General features: G+C 53.5%; 1 protein-coding gene across 2 annotated transcripts in view; it reads right to left on the bottom strand.

The window, feature by feature from the left end:
- RYR1 (ryanodine receptor 1) overlaps positions 1-19,884 on the bottom strand; it is a gene marked incomplete at its 3' end in the record, with an annotated part of 119,088 nt that overhangs the window by 37,950 nt on the left and 61,254 nt on the right. The window contains exons 64-83 of one of the 2 annotated variants that reach the window (XM_082606909.1): positions 18,545-18,626; positions 17,887-18,017; positions 17,316-17,648; positions 16,012-16,252; positions 14,114-14,201; positions 13,908-14,004; positions 11,976-12,163; positions 10,385-10,444; positions 9,976-10,113; positions 9,310-9,422; positions 9,021-9,117; positions 8,466-8,572; positions 6,586-6,637; positions 6,385-6,453; positions 4,700-4,799; positions 4,314-4,393; positions 4,144-4,220; positions 3,118-3,191; positions 2,460-2,477; positions 1,319-1,399 (exon numbers count right to left, since the gene is read on the bottom strand). In XM_082606909.1, coding sequence (XP_082463035.1) covers positions 1,319-1,399; positions 2,460-2,477; positions 3,118-3,191; positions 4,144-4,220; positions 4,314-4,393; positions 4,700-4,799; positions 6,385-6,453; positions 6,586-6,637; positions 8,466-8,572; positions 9,021-9,117; positions 9,310-9,422; positions 9,976-10,113; positions 10,385-10,444; positions 11,976-12,163; positions 13,908-14,004; positions 14,114-14,201; positions 16,012-16,252; positions 17,316-17,648; positions 17,887-18,017; positions 18,545-18,626 — 2,226 coding nt within the window. The remainder of the gene's footprint in view (positions 1-1,318; positions 1,400-2,459; positions 2,478-3,117; positions 3,192-4,143; positions 4,221-4,313; positions 4,394-4,699; positions 4,800-6,384; positions 6,454-6,585; positions 6,638-8,465; positions 8,573-9,020; positions 9,118-9,309; positions 9,423-9,975; positions 10,114-10,384; positions 10,445-11,975; positions 12,164-13,907; positions 14,005-14,113; positions 14,202-16,011; positions 16,253-17,315; positions 17,649-17,886; positions 18,018-18,544; positions 18,627-19,884) is intronic. The other variant, XM_082606910.1, reaches the window with a different exon arrangement.

The raw sequence follows: 19,884 nt of genomic DNA, 5'->3' as shown, positions 1-19,884 counted from the left end.
AATTCCTTTTTCTGTGTTCATTTAAATCAGACTGTATGCCTAAATGGTTAATACGGCTCCCCGGCTTTTGTCTGCTCTGAATGGCACTGAATACTCAAGACATGCAAGGCATCTGAGATTTGAAAGATATTTCAAATATTTATTCGACTGGGCTGGTTAATGAATCCACAAATTTGGGCAGAGGACCAGATTGCAGATTTGGTGGGAGAGAGAAATCCCACCATAAGAACATTCTCATTTCCAAAAAGTCATAGACCCAGGGAATAAAATTCATTCTAAGCCCCAAAGACTCATTCCACCTTTGTTAAAGAAAGAAAACCCCAGTCACATGGCACAAAGGTATTTAATAAACCTTGAAGAAAAACTAGCTGTGGACATAAGAGCTTATGATAATACAAAACAATGGATCATGCTTTATCGTTTTGAAAAGAAAAAAGTGAAGATTAAAGATGTTTACCTTAAAGAACACTAGCCAAGTGGGGCACGGGTTCTATGGAGGTTAGATTTATAATTACTCCCATTCTTGTCATGAAGGTTAACTGCTGGGCAGTCTGTGGTTTCTTATCACCCACTAAGTGTTATAACCACAACCTTGAGACTGTACATGTTTGTCATAGGAAACTGCGTTGGGTACAATGTTTACTGTTCAGAATTTCAACTGTTCCTTTAACGTTGTAAGCTGTGTGCCACATGAGGTTATATTTTCTCACCATTGATGTATTTAATTAACTTGCTGTGTCATCCTTGATCTGGTTATATTGCCAGAACCAGAACAAAAGTTGTGAAAACTCAAACTTGTTTAAGTTAAGAAAGAGTCTGTAGGCCTTCCTTGTGGCCAAGTATTTTATAAGCAAAATTAATAGGTGGTTCTAATAGATTCATTTAAAAATGCCAGGCAATTTTTCCCTCTACAGACCCAGAGTATGGCAATCTACCACATTTACTGAACTTTGGCAGCTGCTGCAAAATGCCTGTGGAAAAACGGCATGTGGCGAATTGCTCATTTGTGAAAATTGATTTTGGGCCGAATTGGGTTTTGGCAGATTGCTTTTGGGGAATTGGACTGGCTAGAGGAGGTGAAAGTGAAGCAAAGTGGCTAGGCTCCAGACATTCAAGAGAGATTAGGAAGGTGGGCAAGCAGCACTTGACACTGGCTGAAAGTAAAGAATGAACGACAATGGGATTGAAGACAAAGCCTGGATGGGGGGATTGAGGCCATCACTGATAAGGGGAAGAGGAGACCGGAGATTAACTCAGGCAACCCTTCCAGAGTGACCCCAAGCCTTGGCCTTCTATGTCACCCACCCCTTGTCCTCACCATTATTGTGCCCCTCGCAGAGCAGTTGCAGGAATCGGAACAGGTCTTGGGTGAATTCATCATCTGCCATGACCTTCTCTCCTGGGTGGAAGAGGGGGGAAGGGGCCAGAAGGGATAAGATGCGCCAGGACACAGCAGGCATGCACATGGGCCGTGCACACTGCACACGCATGCAGAAAGCATGGGGCGTGCAGGGGGGGAGCAGCCACCACTTTAAAGACAGCATGAGGGCCACGGGCATCCATGACACCAGAGTCTAGGACATCAGCAGATGGAAACTGAGGTGCCCTGAGTCATGAGGCTGGGGCCTCAAGTATCTGTCTACAATATCACTGTCCCTTTGATGTCACCACCTGTGTGACAGCTGGGAGTGTCTGTCGACCTAGCAGAGGTTCGGGCTGCTGTTACCTCCCTCAGCCCCCCTCCAGGACAGCGTGGGGCGGTTAATGGATTATGGGGGTCAGGGTCACTTTCACGCAAAGGCTCTGAGCAGGAGGGGATTGAGCAGGGGGATGGGAATCCAAAGCCAGCCAATTGGCTCAGATGCCTTGAAAGCAGCCAATCCAGGAGAAGCAGAGGGGGAGGCATGTAAACATGGGCCAATCAGAACGGGCACCTGAAAGAAGCCAATCACTGTGGGCTGTACGGCAGGGAAGGCTAGATAGTGAAGGTTCGGCCAACCAGAGCAAGCGTAGAGGAGGCATGCACACCAATCAGAGTGGCTGCTTGGGGGCAACCAATCTGGTTGGTGGATGGGAGCCGCAGACTCGATCAACATGGGGTTGCGGGCGCAGAGAGCAGGGTCGGTGGGAGAGGGGTTCACGCCACCTCGGGACTGCGAATCTGGGTCTGGAAGTCTGAGAACATCCAGCTGGAAAGGGATCTTTGCCATCTTCTCTAGCTTCTGTTTTACACATGGGGAAACTGAGGCTTACGGAAGGTAAGAGTCCCATGTGTTGTTAGTGGCTAATCTGGGACCCGGATCTCGGTCTCTGGACCCCTGATCTCAAGACTTTCCTCGGGCATGGACCCTCCCCCCCCGGATGACCCAAATCCTCAGCCCCCAGGTGGAGGGGATGGTTCGGGGTTAGAAGGAAGGGGCTGCAGTAGCATAGCACGGGGACTGGACTAGGGGAATTACCGTTCTGGCGGTTGATGACTGCGGCAGCCAACAGGATGAGAGGAAGAAGCAGAAGAAGAGAGGGAAAACGAAAGGCAGAAGGGGACAGAGAGACAGACAGAAAAACACACACAGTGACACGGTCAGGGATGAAGGCACAGACACAGAGAGAGAAACAACCCACAGAGAGAAAGAGCGACAAGGAGCAAGGAAGCAAAGAAGAGAACAAGAAGAGAGTAAAAGCAGAGAGGAAGAAAGAAGAGGGAAGAGAAAGAGAGAGATGGGTAGGTACAGGTGGGGAGGCAGGAGGCGAGGATCAGGGCAGAAAGGTTAGGCACGTCACAACACGGCAAAGAGGAGACTCGATTAACTCGGATTAGGGACATTAATGAGAGAACAGCAACCAGGGCTGGAGACGTGGGGCATGTGGAGGGTGGGGTCCATGTGGTGATGGGTGAGAGAACACAGAAGGACACCCAGGGGTGGGACCATGGGGAGGGAGACTCTGGAGGAATGGGGGTGGGCAGGACTGGGGACCACTGCAGGGGGGAAACCTGGGCATGCCCTTGGGAAGGGAAGGTGTCTTGGTGGAAGGGAGCTCTGGGCAATTGGGGGGGGAGGGGGGGGATCCTGAAAGAAGAGGATGCCCCAGGGAGACGGAAGCCCAAGAAGGCCTCACCGGTTCCATCCTCGTTCACCATGCCCAGCCCCTCTGCCTTGTTCTGTCTCTCGAAGGCATTGAGATCCAGGACACTGAGGGAAAGAAAGGAAAGACGGTGAAGATGTGCTGAGGCCTCTGCCCTCCTCTCTTCCAGAGCCTGGTAGCTTCCCCACAGTGGAGGGTGGTGAGCCATCGTAAACCATGAGTGAGCTGAAATCAAGAGGAAGCAGAGAGCTTCCCTGGTGGCGCAGTGGTTGAGAATCTGCCTGCTAATGCAGGGGACACGGGTTCGAGCCCTGGTCTTGGAGGATCCCACATGACGCAGAGCAACTAGGCCCGTGAGCCACAACTACTGAGCCTGCGCGTCTGGAGCCTGTGCTCCGCAACAAGAGAGGCCGCGACAGTGAGAGGCCCGCGCACCGCGGTGAAGAATGGCCCCCCCTTGCCACAACTAGAGAAAGCCTTCGCACAGAAACGAAGACCCAACACAGCAAAGATAAATAAATTAATTAATAAACTCCTACCCCCAACATCTTAAAAAAAAAAAAAAAAAAGAGGAAGCAGAAACCAAGAGCTGATAGAAGCTATGCAGTGGCAGCTGTGAGGTCAGGTGGGGCAAGGATGAAATGTATAAAAGTTGAAATCAGAAGGAAACAGAAACCATCAATTAGTGAAAGCTTCAGAGAGGCAGCGAAAGTCAGTCAACCACAAGAGGAGAACAAAGGCAGACAGTAGTGGAGCCACACGAATAGGGCTCATCGGAAAGAGCCTCAAGTCCCTGCTGCCTGAGTGTCCCTTGAAGACTCAACAACCATCCGGTTCCAGCTGTCTGGATCCTTAATACAACTCGTTCTTAAAGTCTGGCATTTTGCCTCCCTTATCGTTCCATGTGAATCCTTATAATAAACTCTCTATTATTTGAGCTGGTCTGAGTGTGTCTCTGTTCCTGGAACCAAGAGAACAGACCTGGAACCGGAGGTGGTACGAGGACTGGGGGCTCAGCCACACCAAGCAGCTTCACTAAAGATGTGCACTAGAGCCCACCTGCAGGTTTGCATCAGCGCCTGGATACTCTGGAAGAAGCCAACTTCTTTCTTGTCCTTCAGGTAATCCAGCATTTTCTGCAGAGGGGGTGGGAGTGGAGGGGGAACTGGGGGTCTCATAGGAACCTCCCACCCCTCCCAGCTCCCCTCCCAAGTCCCTTCACCCATTACCTGCTGCACATCGGCATTGCCTCCATTCAGGATGGAGATGCCCAGCTTCAGGGTGGAGGACACCATGGCGCCCGTTTCTCCTGGAGGGGATGGGTTGGGGGGCGGGGCAGGCAATGGATGGTCCACTCAGTTTGGGAGCAGTGTTCTTCACTCACCAGAAAACAGCCATCCCGGGGGATGTCAGAGAAAGGGGCAGAGGAGAGTGCAAGGGCGTGTATGCAGGGGTGATCAGGATTGAAGGAATTGGTGAGAAATTGCAAGGCAAGTGTATGAGTGCAATCCACATGCATAAGGGGTGGGAGAGTGTGCCCGCTGGGCCCACAGGGGATGGGTGGGCTGGGGACGGGGGGTTCACTCAGGAGGAGCTGAATGCATGCGCAGGGCACCTTTGCAGGCACTGATCATCTGAAGCACCATCTCCGCGGTGCCCCGGTTGTGCAGCCGCGCCTGCTGGTACAGGAGCCTCTGCTTCTCCATCTCTTTCTCCTGCAGCAGAGCCCGGCCCACGGAGCTGGGTGAGTCCAGGCTCACCAGCCCAGCCTTTCCCTCTCACAGCCTTGCCCTCACCGCTGCCTTCCTGCTCCAGCCACATCCCCTGGCTCATCCCTTCAACTGTAAGCGCCTTCTATCCCCTGGGACTTAAGTCTGCGATTTGCCTCCTGCACCTACATAGGGCTGGGCATGGAGCAATCGTAACCTGGCCCCATGCACCTCCAAGGGGTCAATGGATAAAATCCCAGGGGTCTGTGAACATGGCTGGGGAAAAAAGTTATATTTTTATATTTCCCACCCTCCATCTGAAATGTAGCATTTCCTTCCATTATGGATGAGGCCGTAAATCACAGCAACATTAGCAGAATCCGTGGTTGTGTCATCCATACAAATCACAGATGTTTCCATATCACATCATTTTTGAAGACATCTCGAAACATCACCTTTTTTTTTTTTTTTTTTTTGGCCGCACTGCGCAGCTTGTGGGATTGAACCCGGGCCCCCGGCATTGAAAGCACCGAGTCCTAACCACTGGACCACCAGGGAATTCCCTCGAAATATCACTTATGTTCATCACTACTTATCAATTACAGTAGCTCCTGGATCCACTGTTAGTTCTTGTTATTTGGTAGATTAATAGAGAAGTACAACTATTACTGTATCACAAATTTTTTTTTTTTTTTTTTTTTTTCTTTTTGCGGTATGCGGGCCTCTCACTGTTGTGGCCTCTCCCGTTGCGGAGCACAGGCTCCGGATGCGCAGGCCCAGCGGCCATGGCTCACGGGCCCAGCCGCCCCGCGGCATATGGGATCCTCCCAGACCGGGGCACGAACCCGTATCCCCTGCATCGGCAGGCGGACTCTCAACCACTGCGCCACCAGGGAGGCCCTGTATCACAAATTTTTAAAGCAATATTTTGACAACTGTTTCAATATGCTTGTTTCCTCTGCTATGGGTTCGTTTTATACATTTAAGTACATGATTCTGAGAAAGGGTTCATCAGATGCCAAAGGGGACCCTGACACAAAAAAGGTTGAGAAACTTGGGGAAATGCTTGCTGATCACCTTCATGAGTGAAAGGATGGGTTAACTGCATTTACTAGCTCTTTCTCACTGCCTGGCCTTTGCGTATGCTGTGCCCCTACCTGGAACACCTTTCCCTTTTTCTTCAACTGGCACATTCCTTTTATCCTTCTGCTCAGACATCCCTTCCTCTGAGAAACCCTCCCTGAAACCCTTCCCCCGCGGGCTGGATCAGGCGTCTTGCCTGGGCCCGCATGACCCCCTGAGCTTCCCTGGCTTCCCCCGGCCCTGACCCCTCTGCCCGTGCCTCCCCATTCCCGCCCTGACCATTCTGCTGGAGCTCCCCTCATCACCACGTGGATACTCTGTGCTGTTGCTGTCTGCTTGATGCAGCTGACTCCCCAGCAGACTGGCTTGGCCGCTGCTATGTGCTCAACATCCCCCAGCCTAGGGCCGGGCCCAGAGCGTTCCTCTGTGAACACATGCTGACTGAATGGGGGATAATGAAGTCAGGATTCCCCATCCCTTTCTTCAGGGACTACTTGATCCCACCTACCTCAAAGGAAAGCTCCACCTCCTCTTCTTCAACTTCGCCATTCTCCCCTCCCTCCTCCAGGTGGCAGCTCTGAGGATAGGGCATCAGTTAGAGATGATGGTGAACAGAAGAGATACCCCAGGCCAGTTCCAGCCCTTTCAGTGGACAGGCATTGCAGCTGAGGGGGAAAGGAACCTGCCCTAAACGGGGGCAGGGCCTCACCTTTGCCATGATATCGGCATACGCTATATACAAGTAATCTTCATTCAGTTTGCTGAGGAAGTAAGTGGGGAGACAGTCAGGACCCAGTAGAGAGGAACCCCATCTTATAACAGCTCCCAGTTTTCCTTTGGAGAGCCACCCCTCCCCATGCTCAGGCTGTGTGGTTCAGATGGGGTAGGATTCTCCATTGCCAGACTGGGCATGTGATCAAGGCTGACCCAATCAGTACTTTCTATCTGCTTGGCTACAATAATAGGTAAGAGATGGTCATGTGATCCACTCTGGTCCAGTGGAATTCATTCTGGGAGTTTTGCTGAAGCTATTGATAGAGCTGCTCCCTTTCCACTGGGGTTGCTGTGATGGTGTGATGGAAGCCTGGAGCTTCCCGGGCCATCTTGCCACCTGACAACTGGTTGGCTCACCTGACAACTACGACCAACCACCTCCTGAGGTCTCCTCTATAATAATAAATACTAATACCAGCAGAAGTAATGGCCAACACCCATTGAGTTTACTCTAGGTTGGTTTCTGTTCTACGCGCTTTGTATATAATAACAAATTAATTCTCACAGTAATTCAATTAGGTAGATATATAGTTAACCCTTGAACAGTATAGTTTTGAACTGCACAGGTCCACTTATATGTGCATTTTTAAGAATAAATACTGCTACAGTACTATACAATCCATGGTTGGTTGAATCCATGGATGCAGAACCGCAGCTATGGAGGGCCAACTATAGAGTTATACCTGGACTTTTGACCACATGGAGGGTCAGTACCCCTAACCCCTGCATTGTTCAAGGGTCAGTTGGATTACTAACCCCATTTTACAGACGAGGGAAACTGAGGCACAAAGATCCTTCTTCGCCAGGGTCATAGAGCTTGTACTGGTCATAGAGCTTGTACTGGGATTCAAACCATAGAGCTTATACTGGGATTCAAACCTTGTGCTGGGATTCAAACCTGGATAGTCTAACTCCAGGGTCATTGCCATCCCAGAGGATAGAAAAGAGAATACTCAGTTTCCCAGTCTCCCTTGCAACTGGTGGTGACCTGATGTCAGAATTCTGGCCAATGAAACATGTGCAGAAACCCACCAGGGAGAGCTTTCCTTGGACAAAAAGATTTTGGTCCTGCTTAAGGGAAAGCCTTTCACCTTCTTTCTGCTTGACATGTGGTCATGATGCCTGGATGTTCAGCATCCATCTTGTAACCACCAGGCAACAGCTCAGAATGGCAGGGCAGAAATCCTGAACGAGTCTGGGTCCCTGTCAGTGTCATTGTGCCACTGCCCAGCCCTAGGCTCTCTACCTCCTGACTTGATATTACATAAGAAAAACAAATCTCTGTGCCTCCATTTCCTCATCCACACAAAAAAGGTGATAATAATATCTATCTCATAATGTGACAATCAAGGGAGAGGATCTATATGTCAGGTGTTTAGCATGATGCTTGACACGTAAAAAGACACTTAATAAACGCTGCTATTTATTCCCATGACTGCCACTAGCCCATACGAAGCTTTTGTGTGAATTAGAAAAAGGCTCCCCTTCCTCACTGCCATCTGTTGGAAATTTGTCATAATATTCTGATTTTCTCCCTATAATATATTGTAGTATACTGATTTTGTTTGAGCAAGACATTTTCTTCTAGAAAAAGCCTAAATCAATATTGCCTGTGATGTGAACACTTCAGAGGAGATGCCCGTGAAGTGCTCGGTCTGCACAGCGGTACGTGGGAGCTCTGCCTGTCCGAGTAAAATGATATTAGAAGATCCGCTATGGGGCTCCCACACTGAGGGTCTCTCTTGAGTGACAGGGAGGTTGCAGGAGTGGGCAGAGGTGGCGGCTTTCCCTCTGGGACCTAGGAAGGGCCCTCACCTCTTCTCAGTCAGGGCGGTACGGCTGAAGTGCAGGACGAGCTGGTGCAGGGGGTCTGGCTTCTTCTCCTCCACCTCTTCCTCCTCCTCTTCCCGCTCACCAGCTTTCTGGAGGGAGGTGTGGGGCTCGGGGGAGGGGCTCCTAGGGTCCCCACCTGTCTCCCCGCCTAGCCCTGCTGGGCTGTTTTTTTTGTTTGTTTGGTTTTTGCGGTATGCGGGCCTCTCACTGTTGTGGCCTCTCCCTTGCGGAGCACAGGCTCCGGACGCGCAGGCTCAGCGGCCATGGCTCACGGGCCCAGCTGCTCCGCGGCATGTGGGATCTTCCCGGACCGGGGCACGAACCCGTGTCCCCTGCATCGGCAAGGACTCTCAACCACTGCGCCACCAGGGAAGCCCTGGGCTGTTTTTTTTTTCTCTTCCCCCACATCCTGCACCCGGCCCTGGTTCCCATACCCCACAGTGCGAAGGGCGACCCACCCCTGGAGGTGTACAGTGGACGGCTGGGTCCCAGTCCTATCCCACTGTGCCCGACACTCCCAGGCAGGCCCCAGCTCACTGAAAGGTCATCTATCATGCGGTCCTCGAAACTGTGGTCTTCAGTCAGGATCCACGCCGCCTTGTAGCTCTCCACAAACATGTTACAGGCCCGTTGCCTTTGGGGGAAAGATGTGTGGTGTCGCCGGGACCTCCCCATCCACGCTTCTCTGTCCTCCCACACATCTCCTCCCCTAACCACTCCCCAAGACCCCACTGGGGTTGACACTCCATCCTCTTGCCTCTTCAGCCACTCTTTCTCCAAGGCCCCTAGAGGTTCCCTCCTCCACGGGTGGGGGGGGATGTCTTACGTTGGCAGGTTGTACAGGGGGGTCATGCGGAAACAGGCGACGACCGCCCTCCGGCGCTGCTTGGACAAGAGCTTGTGCCACACGGCCTTCTTGGACTTATAAGGGTGCTCGATCTGGAGGCGGGATTATCTGTCACGTCTCTAGACTCTGCCCCTGGTCTGATTCTCACTTCCAGCCCCGAGTGAAACTGCCCATCAGTGCCCACGTCCAAATTCAGGTCCGACTCACAGGGCCGAAGAAACACCCTGGCTCCACCCACAGAGTCAAGGTTCTGACCTGTACTACTCTGCTATCAGACTGAAATCTCCCTCCTACGCCCCGCCCGCAGACCCCGGGCCACTACCCAGACCCCGCCCCAATCTCAAGACCCGCCCAAGGCACTGCCCGCAGAGTCGAGGCGTCTTCACTGGGCCTGACTCGCAGACCCAAAGTTCTGTCCCTGTCGCCGTTCCCAGGCCCAAGATTAAGCGCCAGGTCCTATCCCCAGATCAAAGTTTCCATTCTAAGTCTCGCTTTAAATTCAACTGTCCCCACACCCAACAGATTAAAGGCCCGCCCCTTGCCGCGCTCAGAGTCCCAAGGTTCACCCGCAGGCCCCGCCCACAGGCTCAAGGACCGCCCCAGGCCCCGCCCAGAGACGCAAGTTTCGGCAACTCAGTAAGACACCTGCTCCAGATGATAGAGCACGGCAGACACTTCCTGGACTCTGCGCACGATTTTCTCCGGGTCGTCAGCGTCCTCCTCCCGTCCCGGGACGCCCCGGTACAAGGCCATCTGCCAGCGTAGAGAAGGGGAGCCTTCGACCTGAGAGGAGGAAGGACGGTCCGCATGAGCCCCTCCCCTGCCCGCTCCCTCCTCTCTCAGCCGGGCTTCTCGGAGCGCCCCTCTGCGCAGAGTGGGCTTCTCCGGCCACTCCGCCCCCCCCATTCAATGCTGTGATGATTCACTGGGGTGCTGAATACAAGGTCCCTCTTTCGATGCCTGATACATAGTAAGTGCTCAAACGTCGGCTGTTACTCTTGCTGTTAACCTGACATGCCCGTTTCGGTTGCACGAGGAGGAGGAGGCGGCGTACCTTTCCCTGAAGGTGAAGGTTGTTTTGCAGAAATTCCCGGACCTCCTCATCTGTGTCTTTCTGGGGAGACATGACACGCTGGGTCACTCTGGAGGGCCAAGCGTCCTCCTTGACCTACAACCCTTTCCCTTCCAGCCCCATCACCCCAGCAACTGGTGAGAGGCTTGTGTGGGGAAGATCCGAGAGAAACTGAAAGGATCCACAGGTCAGGAGTGGTCAGAAAGGAGTCCTAGAGGGCATCAGAGGCCACAGAGGCACCTTGAAGAGACAGGATTAGAGGGGCCTCGTTGAGGGTGTGAGAGGAGGTAGGGGGTGACATGAGGCTATCCCCAAAGGTCAAAAAAGGTCAGAAGAGGGTCAGAGTGGGGCTGGGAGTAAGTGGGAGATGGGCAGGGAGTTTCTGAAGATTAGAGGTGGGCGAGGGGGATTAGAAGGAGACGATAAGGTCAGCAGAGGTCATAGGGGGTCAGGCAGATCACCCAAGTCACTGGTGGGGTTTACATGGAGGCTAAAGGAGGAATCAGTAGGGTGGGGTTTCCTTAGGGTCCCAGGAGAGGGGGCCCTCATGACGAAGTTAAGTGGGCTGAGGGGCCCAGGAGGGCTCTTAGGGACTCAGCAGTACTCAACAGGTCCTAGGAGGAGAAAGGGGGTGCTTGTGATATCAGGGGAGAGTCAGTGGTCTTCAGGGCCCTGGGGGTTAGTAGATTGTCAGGGTGCTTAGCAGGGTCCTGGGGTTCTAGGAGTCTTGGGGCAGAGTCCTGGGAGGGCTTCTTGGGTCCCTGAGGCCAAAAAGGATCAGGGAGGGGGGTTGTTATCCCATACAATGGATAAAAGGGGTCCCGGGAGGCCTCTTTGGGGCCCCAGAGGGCTTAGAAGGATTCAGGGGCAGGGGCAATTGATCCCAATCACCCTTGAGACCTCAGAGGTTTCGGTGTGGTCCTGGGGAAGAAGCCATTAGGATCCTGGGGGCTACTTAGGGTCACAGCGTGCTCACTGGGCCCCTGAGAGTCTTTGGGGGCTCAGTTGGGTGTCAACAGAGTCCCGGGGGAGGGGTCAGCAGGGTCCTGAGGGAAAGATGTGGTGAGCTGGAGAGGTCAATGGGAACCCAGAGGTTCGGGGGGGGGGCAATGGGGTCATGAGGGGCTCAGTGGGTCCCGAAGGACTTGGGGAGGTCCTGGTAGAGGGCCTGGAGGAGTTTCAGGGGGGCTCAGGGTGTCTCAGCTGGGGTCCTCAGGTTCCTAGCAGGTTTGGCATGGCAGGGGGGTGGTGCTCAGTAGGGTCCCTGAAGGCTCAGTGTGGTCCTTGGGTCCCAAGGGTCTTAGTGGCCTTTCCAGTTTCCAGTGGGGTCCCAGTTAGGGTCCTTTGGTCCCAGAGTTCTGACAGCATCCCACGTAGGGTTCTCAGCATCCCGTGGGAAGGCTCAGGGCATCGTAGGAGGCCCAGTGAATCCTCAGGTTCCTGGAGAAGGACTCAGTAGGGTCCTAAGGGAGGGCACTTAGTGGGATCCTGGGGGTTCAGTAGGGTCCCAGGGGCTTAGTGGGAGTGCTGAGTGGGATCCTGGTAGGTTCTCAGAAAGGGACTGAGCAGGCACCAGGGCATAGCGGGTCTTGGCCAGTGTAATGAGTTCCTGGTCAGTGGGTGCACACATGTTCAGGCCAATGGGCAGCATCTTCTTGAGCGTGGCCACAATCAGCGATGTCTGCACGGAGTACCGGTCCCCCCGGCGCTTCTTCTTGGTGCGTTCCTGGTCTGAGCCACCTGACTGTGGGGACACGGGGGCTCAGCGCCAGCCTGAGTCTCAGCCTGGCCCCTGCTCCAGCCCCAACCAGCTACCATTGTCCAGCCCCCGCCTGAATACTAGGCAGCCCCATCCCATCCCAGTTTCCACCCCAGACCTTGCTGATCTTTCACTTCAGACCCCCAGCCCTGACTCTAGACCCTCCCAGACCCAAGCCTCTATCCCAAATTCCAACTTCTATCCCAAATCCTTCCAGATTTCCCTCCATTCCAGGCTTTCTCAACGTCTAGCAGTCTTCTCTCAGAATCCCCCCAGAACTTTCAGTAGGACACCCCTCCTGTCCCTACACGACACTTACAACCCCCCCTTCAGAGCCCAAGACAGAGTTCCCAAGAATGAAATGAAGATGTAGAACTGTAAAGAGTACCAAGAGACAAGAGAAGTTGGAAGAAAAAGCGAGAGAGAGAGAGACACTGAGAGACTGAGACAGACAAGGAGACAGAAGATGCAAGAAAGATCCAGAAAGATCTGGAAGCAGAAGCACAGAGTCCCACAGCCATGTTCTGGAGCCTTGGGTGCAGACCCATGGCCTGGGCCACCCCAGTCATGCCAATGAGAAGCCCCGGTGACAAGCTTCGGCCGGAGCCACATCCACACCAGCTTGTGATATGGAGCATGACCCATGTGCCAGCACGTGCAGCATCTCACTGGGTCCTCACAGAGCCCTGGGGCTGGGGGGCCACTGACTGGATGCCTTCCAAAGCTCAAAAGGTTAATACACTTGTCCAGGGTCACAGAGCTAACTGCCAAGAGTCAGGATTCTAACCCAAGTCCATCTGATTCCAGAGCCCAGGCCTTAAACCCAACCATGCACGTGCCTTTCCCACCCCCATTCCCATTCCCTGGGACCTCAGTCCAAAATGCTTTGAAGCTTTGGGGAAAACTGAGAGGGGAGTTGGTTTTTTTTAAACAAAAGTTAAAAAAAATTCAACAGCCAAAAGTTGAGGGCCAGGAAGGGAATGGTTGGTGGGAGGTGGGGTGGAGGAAGAGAAAGAGGATGGGGGCTAGGACCCAAGGATGAGGGCTGGGGAACAGGGGCAGGGGTTTTCTGGAGGCAGAGGCTGGGGTTGGGAGCGGGGTAGAGGGTATTAGCCAAGAGCCACGCGGAAGGTCCCAGACGTGGGGCTGACCTGTATATCTCCCTCCTGCTTCATCAGGTTGCAGACAGAGACAAGAAGTGTTACCCCAGTCCCTCCGAGAACCCCAGGCCCCCTCCAAGTCAGCCCTAAGCGCAGCCCCTCTGCCCCACCCTGATGCAAATCCCCCAGCTGGGCATTTCCAGACCTCACTCAGGTGGGTTTGTTCTTTAGACCCTGTCCTTTAGAGGGCAGTTCTGGGAAGGATAAGGGGAGAGGAAAGGAGGAGGTGTGGGATAATGGGATAGAAGGAAAGAAGTGGGTGAAAGGAGAGGAGGAAATTGGGATGGGGGAGGGACATGGGGAGGAAGAAGATGGGGAGGAGGGTGATGGGGAGGAGAAAGCATGTAGGGCGGAGGGAGGAGATGGGAAAGAGGAGGGAAATGGGGGGAAGGAAAAAGATGGGAGGGAGGAGATGGGGATGAGAGAAGGGGGAGGTGGGGAGGAAGGAGGAGGGAGATGGGGCTGCTATGAGGGCTGCAGGGAATGTGACTAGGACAGGGCAGGCTGGCGTGAGGAGGGCTCAGGTAGGAAGCCCAGGAGGCTGTTCCCTCCCTCCCTGCTAAGTCCTCCTCCCAGAGCAAAGCACCCACCTTGGCCATTTTGCTCTTGCTGTCCGCAGTCAGAAATGACATGTTGTTGATCTCGTTCTGGACCACAAAGTTCTGTTCTTCGCGCTTAAAGTTCTGGGGGTGGGGGAGGCAGTGTTGGGGATCAGACAGGGTGGGGGAGGGCATCTTTGGGCGGCAGCTTCTCGGCTTATAGAGAGGAGGGGCAGGGTGGGTGGGGACTCACGTGGGACTTGGACCAGTAGATGAAGATCTCGCCCACCATCCTGAACAGCTCCTCCGCATTGGGATTGGGCTCGGTCAGCCAGTGTGCCCTGGGCAGGCAGGGGAAGGGGCTGGTGAGGGATGAGGGCAGGGAGCCCCACAGAAGGGGGCCACGTGGAGAGACCTCAGGGGAGGGGATCGGAGTCTCCAGTGGGAGGGATAGACCTTTCTAGGGTAATCTGGCCATTCAGATGATTTTAAAATGATCAATGACTATTCCTTAAAAATTGCTTTTTCTTTCTCTAACCTTCTTATTGAAGTATTACATACAAAGTTTCAACTTGATGAATTATCATCAAGTGAACACACTTGTGTAACTGCCACGCAAATCAAGAAATAGAACACTTCCAGTCCCCGGTCTGAAAGATGCCCTTATCCAGACTTCTAGACCATGAATTTTTTTTTTAAGATTAAAAAAAAATTATTTTATTTATTTATTTTTGGCTGCATTGGGTCTTCGTTGCTGCATGCGTGCTTTCTCTAGTTGCGGTGAGCAGGGGCTAGTCTTCGTTGCGGTGCGCGGGCTTCTCATTGCAGTGGCCTCTCTTGTTGCGGAGCACAGGCTCCAGGCGCACAAGCTTCAGTAGTTGTGGCTCGCAGGCTTTAGAGCGCAGGCTCCATAGTTGTGGCACATGCGCTTAGTTGCTCCGCGGCATGTGGGATATTCCCAGACCAGGGCTCGAACCCATGTCCGCTGCATTGGCAGGTGGATTCTTAGCCACTGGACACCAGGGAAGCCCCTAAAGATTTTTTTTGATGTGGACCATTTTTAAAGCCTTTATTGAATTTGTTACAATATCGCTTCTGTTTTATGTTTTGGTTTTTTTGGCCGCGAGTCATATGGGATTATCTCCCCGACTGGGGATCGAACCTGCACCCCCTGCATCAGAAGGTGAAGTCTTAAGCACTGGAGCACCAGGGAAGTCCCCTAGCCCATGAATTATTTTGGTCTGTTCTTGAATGTTACATAAATAGATGATACAATATGTACCCTATTTAAAATTTTCTGGTTTCTTTCATTCAACCTGATGTTTGAGAGATTCATCCATGTTGCTGGGTGTTGCAACATTGCCGTGTAGTATTCCACTGTGTGAGTATACCTCACTTTACTTGCCCAAACTTTTTGACCCAACACTCCTACTCCTAGGAATCTACCCTATAGCGATACCCACTCATGAGCACAAAGGTGGGTGTACAAGGATGTATACAGCATGCATACCACTGCTTTCTGCTTCAGCTCCCATGACAGACGTAGCTAATCAATCCAAGCACCCTTTCTCACAAAGCCTTGATGCAACCTTAAAATCTTTTTCAACCCAGAGGGAACTTGGAGTTGAATCTTGTTCACTGTCCCTGGATCTGGCTGCACCTTAGACTCAATAATTCTTTAAACATTGCTTCTGATTTTAGGGAGATGTTAGCAATTGGTTGATACCTGCACTTGCCCTTTTATAAAGACCTATGTTTCTGGGGGAAATTAGTCTGGCCGGATCTGGACTATCTTCCTTTCTTCTCTCAGTGATGGAGGAGGGCCTGACCATTGGACTTCACTTCACAAATCAGGCATCCTGTCTACCCAAGCCTGAAGACACAGCGCTGGAGGAGAGAAGTACGCCTCCTTATGGCTGATAGTGCAGCCCTCACAGGGCCTCAGATTCAGGAGGTTTAAAGGAGCAGAAGGGGAGAAAACACATGCTGGCTTTTATTGTTCCATAAGCAACAGGAGGTCAGAAGGTTGGGTAGGACTGAGTGAGAATTGCAAGAAGTTTATAGCAAGTCAGAGGCAAGAGGTCAGATGGGGTCCAAGGAAGCCAGGGGTCAGGCTGGGGTGTGTGGGGGGACGGCTGGGGACATGCTGACCTGTTGTTGTCCACGTAGCGGATGAGCAGTGGATAGAGGGCGTACAGGTCCCGGCAGAGTACAGAGAACTCATCCCGCACCAGGAGCTCGCCCTCCTCGGCTTCCGCCTTGGCCTCTAGGCGCAGCTGCTCCTCCTCGGACACCACCTTCCCTGCCCGCTTGCGCAGCCGCCCGATGGTGGGGATGAAGTGTGAGTGCAGGAGCTCAGGCTGGGCCCGGCTCACGATGGGCTGGGCAAACACTGCAGAACCAGAGGGGGCACAGGTGCTGCTGGCCGGCCACTGACTCCAGCACCTGACCTAAGACCTCTGATCCCACCCCTGACCTCTGTTCCCATCCCGTGACTTCCGACCTGTACCTCTGACCCAGCAGCTGTCATCGACCCCAGCCTGACCCTGGCTTCTGACCCCAGCCTCTACCTCTGATCCCACTCCTGACCTCGGGCTGTGACCTCTGACATAGCCCGATCCTGGATCCCAACCCTAACCCTTGACCTGAAACTGTGACCCCTCAGCCCGACAAAAGTCCTTGACTTCTGACTCCAACAACTGAATCCTAACCTGATATCTTACCCTAGCCTATGACATCTCACCCCAGTCTTTAACCTCTGACCCCGACATACCTCACCACATGATTTCTGACTATGACCCTGGTTTCTTACCACAGCCTCTGACCTCTGACCCTGGCCTCTGACCTCAGCCCTGATCTCTACCTTGGCCCTGATCCAAAACAACTCCTGACAAGGAACTTACAGGTCATGATTTTTTTTTTTTTTTGGCCACGCCGCGTGGCTTGTGGGATCCTAGTTCCCCAACCAGGGATTGAACCCAGGCCCCTGCAGTGAAAGCCCAGAGTCCTAACCACTGGACCGCCAGAGAATTCCCCTGACATGGAACTTCTGAACCAGGAGCCCCAATCTTTCAAAGATTCATTTCTTGACCTATGACCCAGAACCCTAACTGTCCATATCGAGGACCCTGATATTTGACCTGGTCCTCTGACCCTTTGTATAAGGAACTCAGCCTTCTGACCCAGTTTCTAACCCATGACCTAACCCTCTTCAAGGCTCCAGTAATTCAGACTCCAGCCTGGAGGACTCCCAGGACCCATGCTTCCACCTCAGACCCTATGAGCCTGAGATTCTGACCCCTTAGGATGACCTTTGGCCTTGTGACCCCGAGAAAACTGAGCTATGACTCCTCCCCACTCCCAGAAAACCATGGACCCCGGGATCTCCCTCTGAGACCATCAGGTCCAGGGACCTGAGCCCCAGTACTCAGGAGCCCCATGCCCGCCAGACCCACCAGCCAGCCGCTTCATCCACGAGGCCTCGTCAATGCCCAGGTTGTTGACGATGATCCGCAGGATATTCCCCAGCAGGGAGTTGAGATGGTCGGAAGTGATGGCTGTGCAGGGTGGAGGGGCCCCTGCAGGCAGGGCAGGCGGTGGTGCCTCGGGTCCGCGCTCCCACCAGCGGGGCAGGTAGCTGCACAGCATGGGCAGCGTGATCTCGATGACGTGCGGCATCTCTGTGTAGCGGGCCCCCGACTCAGCCAGCCCCCCGATGTCTGCCATGAGCCGCTCCAGCACCGGGATGTCAGGACACATCTCCTCCACGCTACTGGGGAGCCCCAAGACTGGGGTGCGGGGAGGAGGTCAGGGCATGCCAACCCATCATGCCCAGACCTCAGTGTCCACACCATAATCCAGAGCACCCACAAACTCTGGGGTTCCCCAATCTGGAGCGCCCCCAACCTGAGGAATCCTCAGCCCCTCAGAGCCCAGACTGGGCCACACTACCCACAGTGGGTCTCCCTGGAACCTGTGCAGGTGGAATATAACCCTTGACAGCTGCCCCAGCCCCGCCCGACTTACTGGCCCGCTCCCGGGGAGATTTGGTGGTGTACACTGAGCAGGCATTATACTCGTTCAGCTGAGGTTCCAGGAACGCCACCGGCATGGCCGCTGCCAGGCAGGCGAGGCACTCGCCCAGGGCTGGCCGAAGCCTGGAAGACGAGGCTGTGCTCAGCTCCCACGCCCCCTCTGCCCTGTCCTGGATCCCAGTCCCTTCCTCCACAGAAGTGCCTCTCCCCAGGACACTTTGGGGCAGAGATGCCATTCACTGGTGGTCACCAATGCGGCCGTTTCCCTGGGTTTCCTGAGTGCCCTTTTGCTCTACCGGTGATTCTGGCACTGCCAGCGGCCCTCCCCAGTGCCCCCAGCATGCCTGGCTCCTGTGGGCCGCCAGAGTTTCTGCGTGCCCCCTGCCAGCCCAGAACAACCTGGCATCCTGGCCGCCAAGCGCCTGTGCCCACCTGGCCCCCAACCAGTGGCCTCCACTTTCTTCACTGGCCTTCCTCCGAGCGCCCTCTCGTGTCCATCTTGAGGAACTGCAGTGGCCACGGTGCGGACGTCTTTTGAAGACTTTGACCATTTCCTGGCTTTTCATTCACCCCATCTTCTCCTGTGCCCTCCCCTCCCTGGGCCCCCACAGTATCCACCCCAGCCCCAAACTATGGCTGTCTCTCCTTACTTTTCCACGTAAGGGTTCTTGGTGGTTCCCAGAGAATAGATACTGCACAGCGTTCGGTAGCAAGAGACCTGGACATCATCCACTGAGGGAAAGAAGGAGGGTGAGGGTCCGTACCAGTTCTTCTCTAACCCCCTCCCTTGTCTCCAAATGACGGGTAAGAGCAGGGGCTGTAAAGCCAGGCTGCCATTTACAAGTTTTGTTACTTGAGCAAGTACCAACTCTCTCGCGGCCTTAGTTTCCCTCTCTGTAAAATGTGGATAATTATAGTATCTTCCTCATGGGGTTGCTGTGACGATTAAATGAGTTAATACTCAGAAAGCAACTGGAACATGGCACACAGGAGGCACTCAGTGAAGGCGAGCTGCTCTTGGAGAGGAGTCACGGGTCTCTTGATGATAGTGATGGACTCTCTCTCCAGCAAATGCAAACAGACACCCAATTGTGACTTCAGTATTGGTTATCCACACCACCCCCCCACCCCAGAAGGCCAGGTTAAGAACCTCATCAACTTCCTAAATGTCATGAGGCAAAAAGAGGGCAGGGGAACTGTTCTAGATTGAAAAAGAGACGACAGAGACATAACAACCAAATGCAATGAGAGAAACTTCACTGAATTCTGAATTTTTAAAAAAATCAAAGACAGGGCTTCCCTGGTGGCGCAGTGGTTGAGAGTCCGCCTGCCGATGCAGGGGACACGGGTTTGTGCCCCGGTCCGGGAAGATCCCACATGCCGCGGAGCGGCTGGGCCCGTGAGCCATGGCCACTGGGCCTGTGCGTCTGGAGCCTGTGCTCCGCAACGGGAGAGGCCACAACAGTGAGAGGCCCGCGTACCAAAAAAAATAAAAAATCAAAGACATTTTGAGGGTAATAGGGAAATTTAACTATAGTCAGGTTAGGTGTGATACTGATATTGTGGGTACATGAGAGAAGGTTCTGCAACATTCAGGTGTTGCAGGCTGAGTATTTAGGGATGAGGTGTCACTGTGTGTGTGCAACTCACATTCAAAAGTTCAACAAGGGCTTCCCTGGTGGCGCAGTGGTTAAGAATCCGCCTGCCAATGCAGGGGACACAGGTTCGAACCCTGGTCTGGGAAGATCCCACATGCCGCGGAGCAACTAAGCCCATGCACCACAACTACTGAGCCTGCACTCTAGAGCCCACAAGCCACAATTACTGAGCCCGTGTGCCACAACTACTGAAGCCCGCGTGCCTAGAACCCGTGCTCCACAACAAGAAAAGCCACTGCAATGAGAAGCCCGCGCACAGCAACGAAGAGTAGCCCCCGCTCGCCGCAACTAGAGAAAGCGCGCGCAGCAATGAAGACCCAATGCAGCCAAAA

The sequence above is a fragment of the Mesoplodon mirus genome, assembly GCF_964341445.2.
Source record: "Mesoplodon mirus genome assembly, chromosome: 19".
In the NCBI taxonomy this organism is placed as follows: Eukaryota; Metazoa; Chordata; class Mammalia; order Artiodactyla; family Ziphiidae; genus Mesoplodon; species Mesoplodon mirus.
The sequence above is the reverse complement of the archived record's forward strand: the minus strand, read 5'-3'. Positions and strand labels throughout refer to the sequence as shown.